We start from the raw sequence: 22,903 nt of genomic DNA on the forward strand, positions 1-22,903 counted from the left end.
TTAAGAATGCCCTCTAGACACTTTAAGACAAGCAGTTTGCCTGTTAGAACTAATTAATAGTTTCAAGGGCATTATCTAATTAGCTTAATGCATGAATATTCATGATTCACCTCCACAGATGCATGTTATTTTGGAGTTTATTTTTTGTATGTCTTTTCATTTCACAATTCTCATATAAGATGATTGCAGAGACATTTCGTTTATTTTTTCTTCTTTCTTTCAAGTCTATTCACTATCAGATCAATATGAACTATCATACAAATGAAATGCAATTGAAGGAGTCTGTTTTGTAGACATTTGACAACACCAGGTGATGTACATTTCACTCCAAGGACCAAAAGAATATTGACTTTAATTACAAAACCACCTTTGACCATCCTGACCAGTGGCAATATGCACAAGAATGCAAATTGTCAAAAAACAAAAGTAGAAGAATGTGAAGTAATAGTGAAAGTAGAGATTAAATATTGTTTCTCACCCACACTTTTCATACTGCTTCAGAAAATATGGATTAAAAAACTCCTATCCAGTCATATGGATTACTTTTATGATGCCTTAATATGCTTTTTTGAGCTTGAAAGTTATATCCTTCATTCACATGCATTGTATGGACCTACAGAGCTGAGAGTTTCATAACAAAAATGAATTTGTGTTCAGCAGATGAAAGAATGTCACACACATCAGGTATGGAATGAGGATTAGTAAATTATGATATAATTTTTATTTTTGGGTGAACTGTCCCTTTAAAAGTCTCTCTTGTAAGTTTCTGCAATCTCTGGCATGCTCCTTACCTTCTGTTCACTTCGCTGAGAAGAGAGGCGTTTGGCCTCCAGCATGTTCCGCAGTTGCTCATATTGGGTCAGTTTACACTTTGAGCTGCCCAGATCAGCTTGTGTTCTCCGAGTCAACTTTTCTAGGTCATTCAAAAACATAAAATGTATAGGATAATGATGTAATTATTACAGTGCAGACATTATAATTATGCAATTCAAGGCTGTAACCATGTCTTGAACATTGGGGACCAATGAAGTCCACACTTCACATATTTGTTGCCACAAACAAGAAAAAAAATATAAACTAATAACAGCTTTTTAAATAGGGTTTGGAATAACAAAATATAAATTTGTAGGTAAACTACTTTTTAACTGCTCCCTTTTTGAGCACAGAGCTTTCAAAGACATGCCCAAAATAAAAATGGATGCAGTTCATGAAGACAATTAAACTCCTAGCTGAGTTCATGCCTTGAAACACTGAAAATACACATCCAGCTTGTTTGAAATTATTACTGTGCGTGGGGTGGGAAACCGCCACCAAGGCAGGGACCAATGAATGCAGTTCATGTAGAAAGTGTTTGTTTTTTTTACGGAGAACAGAAGCATTTTTTTTTTCAGCAGAAAAAGCAGAACGTCTGAAAAGCGCTTGTGGACGTTGCATTTGGAGGAGAAGTTCTTTGATCTTTGGAGTCAGCACATCTGTTTGTATGACATATCTCATGTCATATCATGACAGACTATTAAAAGAAAAAGAAAGTGGTTGAAGATCACTGCCGAACTCAATGTACATGGTAAGGAACCATTTAAATATACAATGAATATGAGCAGCAATTTGTAATTAATATTTATACTACTGCTGCAGTGATAAAGCACAGAACAAAGTCAAAGAAAGTCAATAAGTGTGACACTTTCCCTCTGTTTTTTCATTATTATTATTATTATTGTTGTTATTATTTTATCCCCTTTTTTCCTAATTTGGAATGCCTAATTCCCACTACTTTGTAGGTCCTCGTGGTGGCGCTATTACTCACCTCAATCCGGGTGGCGGAGAACAAGTCTCCTCCGCTTCTGAGACAATCAATCCACGCATCTTATCACGTGACTCGCTGTACATGACACCGCAGAGACTGACGGCATGTGGAGGCTCATGCTACTCTCCGCAATCCATGCACAAATTAATACGCACCCCATTGAGAGCAAGAACCACTAAACGTTACCACGAGGAGGTTACCCCATGTGACTATACCCTCCCTAGCAATTGGGCCAATTTGGTTGCTTAGGAGACCAGGCTGGAGTCACTACTCAATAGTGACCAATAGGCATCAATACTCACTGAGCATTTATGCAGAGCTACGTTCCCACCAGAAGCCTGTGGTCGGCTAAGGAACGTCGCCTTGTCGTACCAAAACAAAGAGGCACCAAAACACTTTCCCGGACTTTCAGTTTCATCATACCACGGTGGTGGAATGACCTTCCCAACTCAATCCGGGAAGCTAACTCACTCTCTATCTTCAAAAAACGGCTAAAAACACATCTTTTCCAAAAGCACTTAACCGGTCATAAAAAAAAATATATATATATATATATATTTACATTTCTTGTTGCACTTAAATCTGTTTTGTATACTATTCTGATGATAGTGAAACTTTGTAATATGGCACTTTTTGTACCACTGTCTCCCTAAGATGATTCGCTGATGTTTTTTACTCTTTTGTAAGTCGCTTTGGATAAAAGCGTCTGCCAAATGAATAAATGTAAATGTAAATGTAAATGACACCGCAGAGACTGACAGCATATGGAGGCTCATGCTACTCTCCGCAATCATGCACAAATTAATACGCACCCCATTGAGAGCACTAAACGTTACCACGAGGAGGTTACCCCATGTGACTATACCCTCCCTAGCAATTGGGCCAATTTGGTTGCTTAGGAGACCAGGCTGGAGTCACTACTCAATAGTGACCAATAGGCATCAATACTCACTGAGCTACCCAGGCCCCCCTTCCCTCTGTTTTTAATCTGTAATGTGACAGGCTCATTGATTAGGAATGCGAGATTAGCAAAAACAGTCATTAAGTGTGACACCCCCCACCCAATTCGAGTTGTTCTGATTCTGCTAGTGTAGAGCCGGTTTAAGAGATTTTTTTTCCAAGAAAAAAGCTCAGTTAGAAAAGCTCAGATATTTTTGTCAATAAGAAAAAATGGCAACCCAAACACAATGAAGTCAAAGTCTTACCATGTTCTAGTTCTTATCTGAGGGTGATAACGCTCCTACTTTTAGTTTTATTCATCATTTTCTAAGGCAATGTCAAATAAATGTTCTAACAGGTGACTACTTTCATGACTACTTTCATTTAATTCATTCGCAAATCGGATGCAGAAAACTGCTCTGTTCATTGTTTTTTTTTACATTCACAAATTACGAAAGACAATACGAAGTGTGTCCTGTACAAAAAACAGCATTAGGTATCACAAAAAATATATTTTATATTTATTATTATATTTTATATATTTTTTTCAGCATTTGTAAATCTTCGTTAACGTTTGTTAAAATCTTTGTTCGTTAACAAGTACAACTTTTGATTTTAAAATGTATTAGTATGTGTTGAAATTAACTTGAATTGCTAAGTTTTTTTTATGTTAACCTCTGTTGTTAACTAATGTTATCAATTAACATTTAACTTTATTATGTAAAGTGTTACTCTATCGTAAAATAGATCTAATAGATCTGAACTGCTCCCTTCTTGGTTGTTATTGGCCATCTCAAACGACATTGACGAGTGTTGTTAGACCACTGAGCACACAACAAATTCATTTTTTAAATAATTATGTAATCTATGCAACGAGTTAATGATAATTCAACAGCTGTGTATAATGGACTGCAGCAGAACAGCAACAAGGATATCAGTTATTATTGTCTATTGTGGTTCAGCCCGCATGTAATGTACTAATTTATGCAATTAATATGTACAGTACTTGTGTAATTATTTAATTAACATGTTAATTTCAATTAATATTGTCAGTACATGTAGGTAATTCTTCTATGCATAATTGATCATTGTATTTGCATTAATAGGTGTTTCTTCAACTTTGGGCAATTTCAAGTCTCAGGGTTGATTTTTTTTCTTTCTTCGAACAAACATATTTCAACTTATTTACATTTTTGTTACATGAAGGTCACATTACAACTGAACTGGAAACTTTTTTAACAGGCCTTAATTTTACTTTTCAAATGCCTTTTATCTAAAGATTTTACTGTTTTACCCTTGTTCCAAACCCAAATTATGCCAAAATTGTACAAAATATTATTTAATTGTGTGTATTTTGGATACATAACATGGAATTAGACTTAGCGAGACTAAGAGAGTTGGCGATTTAAAAATTAATAATAATAATTTAAAATGAAAAAATTTGATTTCCATCAGTGTCATTTCCAGCACAGACTTCTATTAAACACAACACAGGATTTGAGATGTGCTGGAAATCACACTGTGGTGGGAATTTTCATGATGTTTCCTGTGACGCATGTGGATATACTGTTGGATATTGTTAGTAGAAACATTAAAAAAAACTATTTACTTTCTAGAAATTCACATTGTTAAAAGTTGAAGAAACACCCTCATAGTTTAGGCACATAACAGGCAGAGAGCAACACTAAAGGCATTTGCACACCAAAGACGACACAATTATCGAATCACCGACAAATGCCCCTAGAATGTGACGTGAATGATCGCTGTTAAATAAGTCATAAATAATATCATTTTTGAACCAGACATCAAACATTTTCGAGACGCCGACATGTCCTGTAGTGTAGCATGCTATAATCCATCTAAACTATTTCAAACAGTATTTTGCCAAACTGCAGAACCATTCGATTTTCAATAAACAAAAATGTAATTTAAAGAAATTGTTACAGCATCTAAACTACACACTTTCCTTAGCTAAAATCTTAATTGTAGGTAATTGGGTGTTTCTTCAACTTTCTGGCACTTTCAGCCCCTTGAATATCTAGAAAGGAAAATCCTGTTGAGAATTTTTCACACTCTTTCACACTTACTAGTTTATTTAATCTGTTTATTAACAATGTCAAACACTGTATGTACATGCAGGAGATTGAAGTCATTTGTTCTGGAAAGTCATGTCAATTCCCACAGTCATTCCCAGCACATTTGATATTCTGTATTGTGTTTAATAGAATTCTGCTGATGTTTAAAATGTTTGAAATAAAATGACTATATTGTGTTGCTGAGGTTTATTTCATAGTTTACATTTTACGTCTCCTAAATACACACATGAAATAATATGTTCAGACTTTTTGATTGGAAATGAAGGCCAACAAAAATATTATTTTCAAAAGTGATATTCACCTTGTCTTTTCTTTGTTTTCTTCAAACATCTCTTGTCTCATATTTCACCTCAAGCACGCCCTTCACTGACACTTTTGTTGACTTAATTAACAAGTACACACATTTTTGAAAAATGACGACAACATTTCATATTAATTTATGAAACTTTTTTAGAAATAATTTTCATTCCATAAATATTGAACTGATTTATGCTTACTTAACTCTTGATTTACATTATTATAGTTTAAATATGTATTAATTGTTTGTTTTTTAAATGGATTTAATATTGAAAGTCTGTCTCTGGTAAATCTATACAAAAAAGGCATTTGAAAATAAAAAACATATATCATAAAACCTGAAATAAAGTTTCAAAGACAGTGTTGATGTGCACTTCATATGAGGAAAGGTTTAAATCTGTTAGTATTAAAAAAACTCAATCTTTGGGACATGAAACTGTCAGAAGTTGAAGAAACCCCCAAATCTGAAATGAATATATTATTCCACTAATAATATGAAATAGTGCTGTTATGCAATTAATTGTTGATTTTTAGCCCAAACATAATTTTCTTTGTTATATGCATATGAGCAAACAGCACTGAACTGTGTGATTCTCTAAATCTCCTTAAAGAAAGTAAATGTGTGTTTGTCAGGCAGCAGTCAGTCAGAAACACACTTTATTCCAGCACTGAAATCATTTTGCAGCTCAACATCAACTCACAGTGATACAAGAGTGCCAATCGACGTAACTATGAGACTCTTATTGAACATTTTCCTGTCTAAAATGTGAAAGTGTGAACAGAGTTGCCCTGCCCTACCTGTCTCTTCAGAGCAGCGGCTCGTGATGAAAGCACGGAAATCTCTGCCACTCATCTGTGAATAATTCAGCAGGAAAACATGTAAATATGATGCAGACTCAAGTATTCCCATGAATTTAAACATTCAATTCCAAGCATGTAACATGTAACGTGGCAAGATTACATGCAGAGGCTGAAATGAAGAGGCCAGCGTGGTATGTGAAAAAGTGTGAGAAAGACATTTAGTTTTTTCCTCAGTTGAAGCTGCCTCTGTAACCTAAACTAAACTGCCCAAATTTATAACACAATCATAACAAAAATGATCACAATGGGAATGATGGTGTTGACATGTTGAATCTGTGACCACAGAGACAATGTTTGCAACAGTAGGACACGTGGTGTGGTAAGTTTTATACTACTGTTGCATCCACCATGAACAGGAAGTGGGAAATGGGTCCTCAGAGTTATATCTTACCAAGACATTGTCTGATTTATTCAGGATTATAAAAAAATCGATTTATAAAAGAGCTGACGCAAAGTGAGGAAACAAATTTGATATGCAGTTTTTGTAAGAACATTTTTTATTTAAAATTTACTTTGTGTTGTTTGATATCTTACAGATTCCTATCTTTCATATGATATTTATATTTATGAATTTGTTGTACATGTAAACACTTTGTTTGGCAGTTTAACATTGTTCCTCTTGCCGAGGACAGGTTAAGTTGCATGTGCTTCCAAGTATAGAGCATGCATTTTAAAATCTTCTAATTAAATTATTTAAAAATATATAAATAAATGGCCTGAGTATACACATTTCCTTTAGAATACATCATATTATTATCATGAATTTCTTGATTTTAATCTAATTTGAAATGAAATGAGTATATGGTATATGAGTATTTAAAAATGAAAACCTTAAATAATTTGTTGTTGTGGTGCTTTCAAATATAACAGAGTAAATAGAATTTACAAATCACTCCTTTTTGTTTTTATTAACGTTTTCCATATGCGCTTTCAAACTTTTTACATTATAGTTCAAACAATAAAAACTGCTGACAACTGACAATTTAAAGCTCATTAAAAAACAATATTTGGATTCGCGTGGCACCGTGTGAGGTTCCAACATGTGAACGGCGAGCTCTGCGAACTCTACTAGTTTTTCACTCTTCCAGTGAGATTCCATACACTCTGATTCTTAACTGTTTTAGGAGAACAATATGTCAAATAATTCAAAATCCTCAGGCTCGGGAGACATTAAATACATTTACATGCTCAAGCTGAAGCCCCCGAGCAGCAGGCCGCAAGCCAGGGAGTCGATTTGGCCGGTGAGGTGAAGGAAATTTGTCGACAATTGATGAACGTGTTGGCAATGCTGGCGAAGGTTGTTGCTGACTTGGAGGAGCTTGCTGTAATACGTTGATCAATCACTGCCATGGAGACAAAATTCACTGAGATGGTTTCAAGAGTGGCGGATGTCGAGAAACGGATCGATTATCTGAAGTCATTGGAGAGGGAGCTTTTGGCTAGATATATAAAGCAGATAGAGTTATTTTCTACCATTCCCGCATTGAAATCTGCTGGTGGTGAAATATTTACCTCAGCCAATGATATAAATAATGCTTTTAAAGAATTATGTCTTGATCTCTATAATTCCACGTCTTCGTCTACTGATAAAAATATTAGAAACTTTGTGGAACCATTAGAACTCCCTAAACTGACAACTGAGCAAAACAATTTCTTGATTCTGAGATAGCCTTGGCAAAGCATTGCGGGTTAAGTAAGGCCTTGCCCACAGGCAAGGATCCTGGGCCAGACGGTTTTGCCAATGAATTTTGTTGATCTCATGCTACAGAATTGGCTCCACTTTTGTTAGAAATCTATACAGAATTATTAAAGAATGGAAAGCTTCTGCCAAACATGACACAAGCCCGGATCAGTCTGATTCTTAAAAAGGACAAAGATCCAAGCAAGTGGAAGAGTTACTGTCCAATTTCCCTGATCCAGCTAAATGTAAAAATATTGTACAAAATTCTGGCTAACCAATTGTAAAGATTTGATGTAGGGAGGGAAAAGAGGACACATGGAACTGGGTTCTTTAACTCAAAGGTATGACTTTTAATTAAACAAAATAAAAATCGCTTTTCAGCACAAGACTCACAGGTCACAGTTTCACACAGTCTCTTCCTCTCGTCTCTGGCCTGGTCTCTTTATATCCCTCTCCCCAATGCTTACTGCAATTAGAAACAGGTGTTAGACATTATATGGCTCAGGTGTGTGCACCCTTACCGCTTTCACTTTCTCCAGACGAACAGTCGACCACGCCCTCCACCACACCGATTAAGTAAAGTCATGACATCTCTTATACATATAGATCAGTTGGGGTTTATTTGGGAATGTAGCTCTTCTGATAACATTACGCATTTCATCAATATCATATGGTCAGTGGTGAATGATCAGACTCTGTCACTGCCATCTTACTTGATGCTGAAAAGGTGTTTGATATGATGGAATGGGAAAATATTTGGGTTTGGGAATACTTTTATTGGATGGATTAAGTTACTTTATAGACACCCGGTAGTGGCGGTATAAACAAATTATTTCAGATTATTTTGCTCTGGATAGGGGCAGCTGGCAGGGATGCCCTCTTTTCCCATTATTGTTCTGTCATGCCCTGGAACCATCAGCAGCCGTGATAAGAAAGGAGGATGATTTTCCAGGGGTGATGGCAGGAGGTGTGGCACATAAGCTTTTGCTCTATGCATTGGTTGCTTCCACCTGAGAGAGCCCCTCCCTGGTTTTGTATTTAGCAGGAAGTTCTTGCCCCTATTTTGCCATTGCAAAGCCTTTCTATCAAACAAATCGGAGAAGTTAAATTACACCCTAATTTACCCTAATTTGCACTCGTTTGCACTCTGGACAAAAGTGTCCAGAGTGTTTAAATCAGACATTTATTTAAATGTTGTCTCGAGCATATGGCTGAATCCAAAATTATGTATTAATAAGTCCCCTTTTTGCTGGTCAGAGTGGATTGTGAGGGTGGGTAATACACTCTGTAACCTATATGAGAGTGGAGTGTTGCGATCTTTTGAAAACTTGGTTCAACATTTTTGGATTCCCAGATCTCAGTTCTGTAGGTGTTTACAGCTGCACCACCTGCTCTGTACTATTTTTGGGAGTAGCATACACCCCCCAAAGCGGCAGATACTCTTTGAGAGGTGTTTACTGCTTTGGAAAAGGTCATGAGGCATCAGTGTATTACTCCCTGCTTATTCAGAGTCTGGGGACATAGCTTTAACTTCTATCAAGAGATTATGGAAGAAAGATTTAAACTTGGTATTGGAGGAGGGAGTGTGGATTCTAAAAAGCTTCAAGTCTGTATTTAGAGATGCAAGGGTACGCCTTACGCATTTCAAGATTTTACATAGATTCTATTGGACCCCCTCTCGACTGTATAGGCTTGGTCTTAAAGACACACCCACATGCTGGTGATGCCAATCGGAAGATGCAGAAAAGGCCGATGGTGTTTTGAGATCCAGAAATTTTGGTTGAAGTTTCAGAGTTTTGTGTATGACGTGTTGGGCCCTCGGGTTTCTTTTTGCCGCAGACTCTGTGTTTTGGGTGATGGGGTGGTCATCGACATAGGGGATAAACACATAAAAAATTGGGTTCTGACCAGTGTTATGATAGGCAGACAGCTTATCTTGAGGGGGTGGAAGTCGGCTGGAGTACCCTCATTTCTGGAGTGGTTGGTCGAGACAGGGAGGGTGGCAGCTTTCGAGGAGGTGTCGTATAGATGGTGTTGTGTACAGCATCACACAGTCACAAATAGACATTAAATGTATTTTCTTCTGGCCATCAATTTAATGAAGTGAAACAGTGTAAATAAAGGCTATGGGAGGATTAATGATGTCTTCAGTTGAGTTTGATTACCATCAGCCATGAAGGATGAGATATGATGCCATTCTCTCTAACTTTATTTCTCCCCTTCTCTCTCTCTCTCTCCCTATTGCACAACATTTTTCTGCCTCTGTATTGTACAGAGATAATAATTCAGCTCAGATAAGTGGCTGTGAGTGTGTGTGTGTGTGTGTTTGTGTGTGTGCGCGAGCGTGTGTGTGCATGTGTGTGGGGGCGAGTTTGGGTTGTTTACGAGGACATTATTTTAGGTTACAAACTGGTAATTACAAGGGTATTATGCTATAAATGTGGTTTATGAGGACATTTCTAGTGTTCTCATAATTAAAATCACTTAGAAACATATAAACGATGTTTTATTGAAAATGTAAAAATGGAGAAAGATTTTTGTGATGGTTAGGTTTAGGGGTAGGGTTAGAGGATAGAAAATAAAGATTGTAAAGTATAAAAATCATTATAGAGTCTTCATAATGATAGCTGTACCAATGTGTGTGTGTGTGTGTGTGTGTGTGTGAGCGTGTATTTATCACTTTGTGGGGACCAACTGTCCCCATAAGGATAGTAAAACCCGAAATTTTTGACCTTGTGGGGACATTTTGTCGGTCCCCATGAGGAAAGCAGCTTATAAATCATACTAAATTATGTTTTTTGAAAATGTAAAAATGCAGAATGTTTTCTGTGAGGGTTAGGTTTAGGGGTAGGGTTAGGTTTAGGGGATAGAATATAAAGTTTGTACAGTATAAAAACCATTATGTCTATGGAAAGTCCCCATAAAACATGGAAACACAACGTGTGTGTGTGTGTGTGTGTGTGTGTGTGTGTGTGTGTGTGTGTGTGTGTGTGTGTTGAATACAGAGGACTAAAGCCCTTCCCAATGAGAGATGGACATTTTAATGATACATAATATTAGCTGCAACCATTATTAGAAGTGATGGTTGTATTTCCTTACTTCAACTACCCAGCTACGTGTTTTGGAAGCATTGCCATGACAACATTACATTCAATGCAAAAACACTCAAATTACAAAACATTAACTATAACCCTTATTAACCTGTGAGCATTCAGATGCAGAATAATGCAATTTATGTGTGCATCAATGTAGATGTGTTCAAACTCAAGCCCTTTAAACAATACGAAAGATAGAAAATGTATTACATCATTCAGGCTTTTTCTCTTTTTCTCTCGTTTTGTTTATAATTCTAGAAGATAATCTTACATACATTATGATTTAACCTGCATTTAATGTGAGATATAGCAACAGGTAACTTTATAATAACATAATAACAACATACCTCTCTACGTAAATTGAGTAAATATTTAGATGCTTTAGCTATTAACTAATATTGATATGACTAAAATATGAACAGAATAGAATCACAATAAAACAATGTGTTACCTTTATAATGGCTTTGTTGCAAAAACTGTTCTTGTGTACCCTGTGTAACCACGGGAACTATTTCCACCTTTCCTACTGGCCAATTCAACAACACAACCGACCAATCACGCGCCTGCTCTACCCTCTGTGGGCCAATGGATTGCGGGTCTTCAATTCCACAGAGCGCTGACGTCATGCGTACTCCGCTTCTCCGCAGCTCAGTGTGCTGCACGCGGGGTGAGAGTATTATCCAGTAGGAGTATGGACACGGATCCGCGGAACTAAAGAGCGAGCTCCGAAAGTGGAGAATATCTCGAACCGATGAGCTCCGACACTTTAAGCACACCGGATGGATTTAAAGAGTCCCCCAAAAGGTAACGAGCGAGTTATTTTAATTATTTAGCCTGAAAATGCGCTTTGGCTGAACGCTTCAAGTTTAAAAGGCTGGCTGCGGGTCAAAGAGGAGTTTGGCGAAAGAAATAAGAGCATTAACCGCTGTTTTTTTTGACAGGAAAAGTTGTATTTTTTACTGTTGGAGAGGGGAATACATGCATGCGGAGGAGGATCCTAAGTTAATCGGTCTCCTGTGACTGCCTCAGGCAGCGCACACACCTTTACCTCGACCTCAATACTGTATATTTTATCTTACTTTCCGTCTATTGCGCAGTTTTCACAGTCAGGGAGCGAGTATTAGACAGTGTGAAGATGAGTGGAGAGTATTTGCGAGTAAGCGCTGGAATTCCGGGAATGTGAGGTCGCCAGGGGGCGGAGTCTAATAATCGTACCTCATATAAGAATACCACCATAATGTGGAATTTTAAGTACTGATTTTTAAGTAAATAGATAGTTCTACCAAAAATTAAAGTTCTCTCATGATTTACTCAACCTTGTTCCATCCCAGATGTGTATGACCTACACATGAGGTAAGTGATTAGTGACAAGAACTGTAAATCTACAAAAGGCACATAAAGTCAGAATAAAAGTAATCTGTATGACTCTAGTGGTTAATTATGTGTCTTCCGAAGCGACATGCTCTGTGTGTGTGAGAAATCGATCAATATATTACTAATTTTTTACTATAAATCTCCACTTTCACATTGTTCTTTTGTTTTTGGCGACTCACATTCTTTGTGCATACTGCCACCTACTGGCAGGGAGGATAATTTATAGTAAACTGAAAAGATGTGCTTCATTACACATTTGGCTGTAGTTTTAAAATGAAATGTCCATCGGGGTGTGCCAAAAGCGAGCGAAATGAGGTTGTAATCAGATGAGGTTTTTAAGGGGAATTTTAGATGGAGGTTTTAAAACCAAACCTAAAACTTTACCCTAAACCTAACCAATAGTGTCCGGAAAGATAAATGAGAGTTTAATTTATATAAAACATAGTCAAATTAAAATCGTAATTGCATTGAGAGCTTGGGAATCAGGAAATCTGTAGCAATATCCAGCTCTGTGTTTGACCGATAGCAGACAGGAGGAGTGTTCAGGAAACCTACCTGAAAACAGCTATAATTTCACATGTTGACATTAGTGGCACATAAACTACACACTTCATCTTTAAATTACAAACTTTTCTATGTAGATACTGAATTGACATTATTGCCATGCTTAGTGTAAAAGTATAAATGCCTTGGTGTAGCTTTCATTTTTTGTTTCCTGTCAAATTGAACTTCTTGAGAAACAGGACTGACCACATGAGTGTGTGTGTTGCTGTTGTTGATTTGCTAACAAGATTTCTGGCTGCATGCCATGTGTGACTGTGTAAATAGATCTAGTAATCATGGCTGACGTCCATGTCTTGACAGCCTATAGAGGAAACCCTTCAGGACCAATTGCAACATGACCTCAATGCCGACAGCTTGGGTTGAGGTTGTATTTGGGGTTTTCTCGGTTGTTGTTTAAGTGAACGGATTAGATCAGTGCACACCGAATATAATGCAGCATATAAAGTGCTCTGTTATATTTTGCTTTTGAGAATAAGTTTGATATAAAGAGTGATTTTGCTTTAAAGATAGTAAAATCTTTCCACATTGTAGAATAACTTTAAAGTAGCACAAATGGAAGGAAATATGGCAACTAATAAATCTAATATGTTAAACAGATCAATGCTATCTTATAGATTTAAGTTTCCTCAAAAGTATTCACTCTGTGTGGATTCCAGCTCTGCACATTCTGATCATTCTCACAATCAAGATCAGGAAGTGCATCCCTGTATTGAAGGAGTTCACATGTATGCTGGACACTTCCCTTGTAAAAAAAAAAACTGTCTGTGGTTGCCAGACAATGTTTCCAGCATTACGAGATGTCATTTTGGTGCCTGTATATTTTAGTTAACTTCAATTTGTATCATTATATCATATAATGTTAATGCAGCAACTAGAACTACGCTAAATCAAATCTCTTTATTAGTGGTGCTTGCAAAGCATCACTATTGTAATCTCACATACTTATTTTTAGTGGTGCTTGCAAAGCATCACTATTGTAATCTCACATACTTATTAGTGGTGCTTGCAAAGCATCACTATTGTAATCTCACATACTTATTAGTGGTGCTTGCAAAGCATCACTATTGTAATCTCACATACTTATTAGTGGTGCTTGCAAAGCATCACTATTGTAATCTCACATACTTATTATTAGTGGTGCTTGCAAAGCATCACTATTGTAATCTCACATACTTATTAGTGGTGCTTGCAAAGCATCACTATTGTAATCTCACATACTTATTTTTATTTTTATTTTTCTTCTTTTTATTATTATTCTATCTCCGTACAAAACTTCGGCACCTAACTCGTCCCGCACCGTTTGGCGTAGACCCACAAATGAGGTGTCAAATCGAACGGCCTATTGAGGACACGTGTGCTATGACTTTTATAAGCGATCGGGGGTACGGTATTTGCCCCAGGGGCAAAAAAGCGGCCGAAAAATCCCATAGACTTAACATTGTGACAAACTTTGAGGCGTCACAGCTCCGAGCGAGGATTTCACAGAAACGTGTGATTTGCCACATTTGAAGAGGCTGGCAGGCTCTGTAAGAGCATACCTCAATATGGGGTAAAAGTTGCACCCCTGGGGGGCAGGAGCTGCCCAAAAATGCCCCAATTGACTTATAATGGTGTAGGACGGCCCATGAAATGAAAAGGCATAGGGATTTGTATTGAACATAGCTCTGGATCACAGTGTCATAGAGACCAGGGGTGGGCTCATTTTACTCAGACGACCAATCAGTCTCTCAGGATCATTGTGAAGCTATCAAGCCACGCCCTAGCAACCATTAAGAGCACCTTAGCAACAAGTCCCATAGACTTCTATTGAAACAGATCAAAGGGATATCTCCGGATAGAAGTGTCATAGAAACACAAGGGTGGTCTCGTTTGACTCGGGACAGCAAACAGCCAATCATGCATCAAATCAACACTTCCTAGCCCCTCCCTAGCAACCATTGTCGAGCACCTTAACAACCAAAATCCATAGAGGGATATCTTCCATTCTGAATGTCACAGAGGCATGGGAGTTGGTTTATATCATTCATACTGACAAGCAGCCTTTGGAGATTCATGATTGGCAGCTGCCAAGCCACTCCCTAGCAACTAAACAGAGTACCCTAGCAACCGTTTAGCAGTAACTATATCTCTGCACCACAAAATCAGAGAGACTTCTGGGTTGATTTATTTCAATCAGGATGGCAAGGAGACTTGATTAGTATCACTATGGTAACTGCCTAGCAACCAGATGGGGTTACCCTAGCAACCGAGTAACAAATCACATATCTCTGCATCAGAAAAACGTAGAGACTTCCGGGTTGACTTATTTCAATCAGGATGGAAAGGACACTTCATTAGTATCACTATGGTAACTGCCTAGCAACCAGATGGGCTTACCCTAGCAACCGAGTAACAAATCACATATCTCTGCATCACAAAAACATAGAGACTTCCGGGTTGACTTATTTCAATCAGGATGGCAAGGACACTTCATTAGTATCACTATGGTAACTGCCTAGCAACCAGATGAGCTTACCCTAGCAACCGAGTAACAAATCACATATCTCTGCATCAGAAAAACGTAGAGACTTCCGGGTTGACTTATTTCAATCAGGATGGCAAGGACACTTGATTAGTATCACTATGGTAACTGCCTAGCAACCAGATGGGGTTACCCTAGCAACCGAGAAACAAATCACATATCTCGGCACCAGAAAAGAGTACAGACTTCCGGGTTGATTTATTTCAATCAGGATGGCAAGGACACTTGATTACTATCACTATGTTAACTGCCTAGCAACCAGATGGGGTTACCCTAGCAACCGAGTAACAAATCACATATCTCGGCACCAGAAAATAGTACTGACTTCCGGGTTGATTTATTTCACTCAGGATGGCAAGGACACTTCATTACTATCACTATGGTAACTGCCTAGCAACCAGATGGGGTTACCCTAGCAACCGAGAAACAAATCACATATCTCGGCACCAGAAAAGAGTACAGACTTCCAGGTTGATTTATTTCAACCAGGATGGCAAGGACACTTCATTAGTATCAATATGGTAACTGCCTAGCAACCACATGGGGTTACCCTAGCAACCGAGTAACAAATCACATATCTCTGCATCAGAAAAACGTAGATACTTCTGGGTTGACTTATTTCAATCAGGATGGCAAGGACACTTGATTACTATCACTATGGTAACTGCCTAGCAACCAGATGGGGTTACCCTAGCAACCGAGTAACAAATCACATATCTCTGCACCACAAAATAGTACTGACTTCCGGGTTGATTTATTTCACTCAGGATCGCAAGGACACTTGATTACTATCACTATGGTAACTGCCTAGCAACCAGATGGGGTTACCCTAGCAACCGAGAAACAAATCACATATCTCGGCACCAGAAAAGAGTACAGACTTCCGGGTTGATTTATTTCACTCAGGATCGCAAGGACACTTGATTACTATCACTATGGTAACTGCCTAGCAACCAGATGGGGTTACCCTAGCAACCGAGAAACAAATCACATATCTCGGCACCAGAAAAGAGTACAGACTTCCGGGTTGATTTATTTCAACCAGGATGGCAAGGACACTTCATTAGTATCAATATGGTAACTGCCTAGCAACCAGATGGGGTTACCCTAGCAACCGAGTAACAAATCACATATCTCTGCACCAGAAAACACTACAGACTTCCGGGTTGACTTATTTCACTCAGGATGGAAAGGAGCCATGTATTGTATTACCTTGGTAACTGCATAGCAACCACATGGGCTTACCCTAGCAACCGAGTAAAAAATCACATATTTCTGCACCAGAAAATCGTACAGACTTCTGGGCTGATTTATTTATGACCATAATTTTTTTTCTTTTCCAGTTACAACATGCTGTTTGACGAGTTTTGCCACGGCAAGCACCACTCACATTTTCTTCAGGAAATGTACCCATCTAGTTTTTATTTTTATTTTTCTTCTTTTATTATTATTCTATCTCCGTACAAAACTTCGGCACCTAACTCGTCCCGCACCGTTTGGCGTAGACCCACAAATGAGGTGTCAAATCGAACGGCCTATTGAGGACACGTGTGCTATGACTTTTATAAGCGATCGGGGTACGGTATTTGCCCCAGGGGCAAAAAAGCGGCCGAAAAATCCCATAGACTTAACATTGTGACAAACTTTGAGGCGTCACAGCTCCGAGCGAGGATTTCACAGAAACGTGTGATTTGCCACATTTGAAGAGGCTGGCAGGCTCTGTAAGAGCATACCTCAATATGGGGTAAAAGTTGCACCCCTGGGGGCAGGAGCTGCCCAAAAATGCCCCAATTGACTTATAATGGTGTAGGACGGCCCATGAAATGAAAAGGCATAGGGATTTGTATTGAACATAGCTCTGGATCACAGTGTCATAGAGACCAGGGGGTGGGCTCATTTTACTCAGACGACCAATCAGTCTCTCAGGATCATTGTGAAGCTATCAAGCCACGCCCTAGCAACCATTAAGAGCACCTTAGCAACAAGTCCCATAGACTTCTATTGAAACAGATCAAAGGGATATCTCCGGATAGAAGTGTCATAGAAACACAAGGGTGGTCTCGTTTGACTCGGGACAGCAAACAGCCAATCATGCATCAAATCAACACTTCCTAGCCCCTCCCTAGCAACCATTGTCGAGCACCTTAACAACCAAAATCCATAGAGGGATATCTTCCATTCTGAATGTCACAGAGGCATGGGAGTTGGTTTATATCATTCATACTGACAAGCAGCCTTTGGAGATTCATGATTGGCAGCTGCCAAGCCACTCCCTAGCAACTAAACAGAGTACCCTAGCAACCGTTTAGCAGTAACTATATCTCTGCACCACAAAATCAGAGAGACTTCTGGGTTGATTTATTTCAATCAGGATGGCAAGGAGACTTGATTAGTATCACTATGGTAACTGCCTAGCAACCAGATGGGGTTACCCTAGCAACCGAGTAACAAATCACATATCTCTGCATCAGAAAAACGTAGAGACTTCCGGGTTGACTTATTTCAATCAGGATGGAAAGGACACTTCATTAGTATCACTATGGTAACTGCCTAGCAACCAGATGGGCTTACCCTAGCAACCGAGTAACAAATCACATATCTCTGCATCACAAAAACATAGAGACTTCCGGGTTGACTTATTTCAATCAGGATGGCAAGGACACTTCATTAGTATCACTATGGTAACTGCCTAGCAACCAGATGAGCTTACCCTAGCAACCGAGTAACAAATCACATATCTCTGCATCAGAAAAACGTAGAGACTTCCGGGTTGACTTATTTCAATCAGGATGGCAAGGACACTTGATTACTATCACTATGGTAACTGCCTAGCAACCAGATGGGGTTACCCTAGCAACCGAGAAACAAATCACATATCTCGGCACCAGAAAAGAGTACAGACTTCCGGGTTGATTTATTTCAATCAGGATGGCAAGGACACTTGATTACTATCACTATGTTAACTGCCTAGCAACCAGATGGGGTTACCCTAGCAACCGAGTAACAAATCACATATCTCTGCACCACAAAATAGTACTGACTTCCGGGTTGATTTATTTCATTCAGGATGGCAAGAACACTTCATTACTATCACTATGGTAACTGCCTAGCAACCAGATGGGGTTACCCTAGCAACCGAGAAACAAATCACATATCTCGGCACCAGAAAAGAGTACAGACTTCCAGGTTGATTTATTTCAACCAGGATGGCAAGGACACTTCATTAGTATCAATATGGTAACTGCCTAGCAACCACATGGGGTTACCCTAGCAACCGAGTAACAAATCACATATCTCTGCATCAGAAAAACGTAGATACTTCTGGGTTGACTTATTTCAATCAGGATGGCAAGGACACTTGATTACTATCACTATGGTAACTGCCTAGCAACCAGATGGGGTTACCCTAGCAACCGAGTAACAAATCACATATCTCTGCACCACAAAATAGTACTGACTTCCGGGTTGATTTATTTCACTCAGGATCGCAAGGACACTTGATTACTATCACTATGGTAACTGCCTAGCAACCAGATGGGGTTACCCTAGCAACCGAGAAACAAATCACATATCTCGGCACCAGAAAAGAGTACAGACTTCCGGGTTGATTTATTTCACTCAGGATCGCAAGGACACTTGATTACTATCACTATGGTAACTGCCTAGCAACCAGATGGGGTTACCCTAGCAACCGAGAAACAAATCACATATCTCGGCACCAGAAAAGAGTACAGACTTCCGGGTTGATTTATTTCAACCAGGATGGCAAGGACACTTCATTAGTATCAATATGGTAACTGCCTAGCAACCAGATGGGGTTACCCTAGCAACCGAGTAACAAATCACATATCTCTGCACCAGAAAACACTACAGACTTCCGGGTTGACTTATTTCACTCAGGATGGAAAGGAGCCATGTATTGTATTACCTTGGTAACTGCATAGCAACCACATGGGCTTACCCTAGCAACCGAGTAAAAAATCACATATTTCTGCACCAGAAAATCGTACAGACTTCTGGGCTGATTTATTTATGACCATAAATTTTTTTCTTTTCCAGTTACAACATGCTGTTTGACGAGTTTTGCCACGGCAAGCACCACTCACATTTTCTTCAGGAAATGTACCCATCTAGTTTTTATTTTTATTTTTCTTCTTTTTATTATTATTCTATCTCCGTACAAAACTTCGGCACCTAACTCGTCCCGCACCGTTTGGCGTAGACCCACAAATGAGGTGTCAAATCGAACGGCCTATTGAGGACACGTGTGCTATGACTTTTATAAGCGATCGGGGGTACGGTATTTGCCCCAGGGGCAAAAAAGCGGCCGAAAAATCCCATAGACTTAACATTGTGACAAACTTTGAGGCGTCACAGCTCCGAGCGAGGATTTCACAGAAACGTGTGATTTGCCACATTTGAAGAGGCTGGCAGGCTCTGTAAGAGCATACCTCAATATGGGGTAAAAGTTGCACCCCTGGGGGGCAGGAGCTGCCCAAAAATGCCCCAATTGACTTATAATGGTGTAGGACGGCCCATGAAATGAAAAGGCATAGGGATTTGTATTGAACATAGCTCTGGATCACAGTGTCATAGAGACCAGGGGGTGGGCTCATTTTACTCAGACGACCAATCAGTCTCTCAGGATCATTGTGAAGCTATCAAGCCACGCCCTAGCAACCATTAAGAGCACCTTAGCAACAAGTCCCATAGACTTCTATTGAAACAGATCAAAGGGATATCTCCGGATAGAAGTGTCATAGAAACACAAGGGTGGTCTCGTTTGACTCGGGACAGCAAACAGCCAATCATGCATCAAATCAACACTTCCTAGCCCCTCCCTAGCAACCATTGTCGAGCACCTTAACAACCAAAATCCATAGAGGGATATCTTCCATTCTGAATGTCACAGAGGCATGGGAGTTGGTTTATATCATTCATACTGACAAGCAGCCTTTGGAGATTCATGATTGGCAGCTGCCAAGCCACTCCCTAGCAACTAAACAGAGTACCCTAGCAACCGTTTAGCAGTAACTATATCTCTGCACCACAAAATCAGAGAGACTTCTGGGTTGATTTATTTCAATCAGGATGGCAAGGAGACTTGATTAGTATCACTATGGTAACTGCCTAGCAACCAGATGGGGTTACCCTAGCAACCGAGTAACAAATCACATATCTCTGCATCAGAAAAACGTAGAGACTTCCGGGTTGACTTATTTCAATCAGGATGGAAAGGACACTTCATTAGTATCACTATGGTAACTGCCTAGCAACCAGATGGGCTTACCCTAGCAACCGAGTAACAAATCACATATCTCTGCATCACAAAAACATAGAGACTTCCGGGTTGACTTATTTCAATCAGGATGGCAAGGACACTTCATTAGTATCACTATGGTAACTGCCTAGCAACCAGATGAGCTTACCCTAGCAACCGAGTAACAAATCACATATCTCTGCATCAGAAAAACGTAGAGACTTCCGGGTTGATTTATTTCAATCAGGATGGCAAGGACACTTGATTACTATCACTATGGTAACTGCCTAGCAACCAGATGGGGTTACCCTAGCAACCGAGAAACAAATCACATATCTCGGCACCAGAAAAGAGTACAGACTTCCGGGTTGATTTATTTCAATCAGGATGGCAAGGACACTTGATTACTATCACTATGTTAACTGCCTAGCAACCAGATGGGGTTACCCTAGCAACCGAGAAACAAATCACATATCTCGGCACCAGAAAAGAGTACAGACTTCCGGGTTGATTTATTTCAATCAGGATGGCAAGGACACTTGATTACTATCACTATGGTAACTGCCTAGCAACCAGATGGGGTTACCCTAGCAACCGAGAAACAAATCACATATCTCGGCACCAGAAAAGAGTACAGACTTCCGGGTTGATTTATTTCACTCAGCATCGCAAGGACACTTGATTACTATCACTATGGTAACTGCCTAGCAACCAGATGGGGTTACCCTAGCAACCGAGTAACAAATCACATATCTCTGCACCACAAAATAGTACTGACTTCCGGGTTGATTTATTTCACTCAGGATGGCAAGAACACTTCATTACTATCACTATGGTAACTGCCTAGCAACCAGATGGGGTTACCCTAGCAACCGAGAAACAAATCACATATCTCGGCACCAGAAAAGAGTACAGACTTCCAGGTTGATTTATTTCAACCAGGATGGCAAGGACACTTCATTAGTATCAATATGGTAACTGCCTAGCAACCACATGGGGTTACCCTAGCAACCGAGTAACAAATCACATATCTCTGCATCAGAAAAACGTAGATACTTCTGGGTTGACTTATTTCAATCAGGATGGCAAGGACACTTGATTACTATCACTATGGTAACTGCCTAGCAACCAGATGGGGTTACCCTAGCAACCGAGAAACAAATCACATATCTCGGCACCAGAAAAGAGTACAGACTTCCGGGTTGATTTATTTCAACCAGGATGGCAAGGACACTTCATTAGTATCAATATGGTAACTGCCTAGCAACCACATGGGGTTACCCTAGCAACCGAGTAACAAATCACATATCTCTGCACCAGAAAACACTACAGACTTCCGGGTTGACTTATTTCACTCAGGATGGAAAGGAGCCATGTATTGTATTACCTTGGTAACTGCATAGCAACCACATGGCCTTACCCTAGCAACCGAGTAAAAAATCACATATTTCTGCACCAGAAAATCGTACAGACTTCTGGGCTGATTTATTTATGACCAAAAATTTTTTTCTTTTCCAGTTACAACATGCTGTTTGACGAGTTTTGCCACGGCAAGCACCACTCACATTTTCTTCAGGAAATGTACCCATCTAGTTGTCACTATCATTTGCACAAGTGCAACAGTGGGTGAAATTCTTGGGTGCAGTTCCAAGCAACATAGCAGTCATGACAGTGATAAGACATGAACCAATTTACAATAAACATCAGATTTACACAACACAATTTACATAACTAATATATACATAATTGCACACAACACAATATACAGGTAATAATATAGAATACACAGTATACAAGATAAATAATATATATAAATGTGCATTAAGGTTGTATAGTGGTTGTATTGGCTGTCTGTTGATAGTCAGTTGCCAGTGTGTTGTTAAGAGAGAATATAATTTATGACAGTCCAGTGTAAGATTAATTAAGTGCAGTGCTGATGTACTGTATATTGCTCATGAGAGATGAAGTGTCTGATTGCCAGGCGGTGATGCAGCCAGTCAGGATTCTCTCTACAGTGCTGGTGTAGAACCGTGTGAGGATGTGGTGGTTCATTCCAAACTTCTTCAGCCGTCTCAGGAAGAGGATGCGCTGGTGAGCCTTCTTCACAATGGCCCGTGTGGACGGACCATTTGAGTTCTTCAGTGATGTGGACACCAAGGAACTTGAAGCTGCTGACTTTCTGCACTGGTGCTCCATTGATGGAGCTGTGTTCTCTGTCTTTTCTCCTGAAGTCTACCAAAAGCTTGTTGGTCATACTGACGTTGAGGGAGAGGTTGTGCTCCTGACACCAGAGTGTGCACCTCCTCTCTGTATGCTGTTTCATCATTGTCAGTGATCAGACCTACCACCGTCGTATCATCAGCAAACTTAATGATGGCATTGGAGATGTGTGTTGCCACACAGTAATGTGT

General features: G+C 39.3%; 2 protein-coding genes across 3 annotated transcripts in view; one reads left to right on the top strand and one right to left on the bottom strand.

The window, feature by feature from the left end:
* The window catches only part of LOC127659102 (coiled-coil domain-containing protein 148-like), a 76,544-nt gene extending 65,279 nt beyond the window's left edge, over positions 1-11,265 (bottom strand). For both annotated transcript variants that reach the window (XM_052148747.1, XM_052148746.1), the window contains exons 1-4: positions 11,225-11,265; positions 8,072-8,144; positions 5,935-5,989; positions 792-913 (exon numbers count right to left, since the gene is read on the bottom strand). In XM_052148747.1, the coding sequence (XP_052004707.1) occupies positions 792-913; positions 5,935-5,989 (177 nt within the window). In that variant the 5' untranslated portion in view covers positions 8,072-8,144; positions 11,225-11,265. The remainder of the gene's footprint in view (positions 1-791; positions 914-5,934; positions 5,990-8,071; positions 8,145-11,224) is intronic.
* A 155-nt stretch (positions 11,266-11,420) lies between these two features.
* LOC127658759 (plakophilin-4-like) overlaps positions 11,421-22,903 on the top strand; it is a 129,715-nt gene continuing 118,232 nt past the window's right edge. Inside the window, exon 1 of the mRNA XM_052148248.1 lies at positions 11,421-11,577. Within this exon, the coding sequence (XP_052004208.1) occupies positions 11,553-11,577 (25 nt within the window). The 5' untranslated portion in view covers positions 11,421-11,552. The remainder of the gene's footprint in view (positions 11,578-22,903) is intronic.

This window comes from Xyrauchen texanus, chromosome 18, assembly GCF_025860055.1.
Source record: "Xyrauchen texanus isolate HMW12.3.18 chromosome 18, RBS_HiC_50CHRs, whole genome shotgun sequence".
Classification (NCBI taxonomy): Eukaryota; Metazoa; Chordata; class Actinopteri; order Cypriniformes; family Catostomidae; genus Xyrauchen; species Xyrauchen texanus.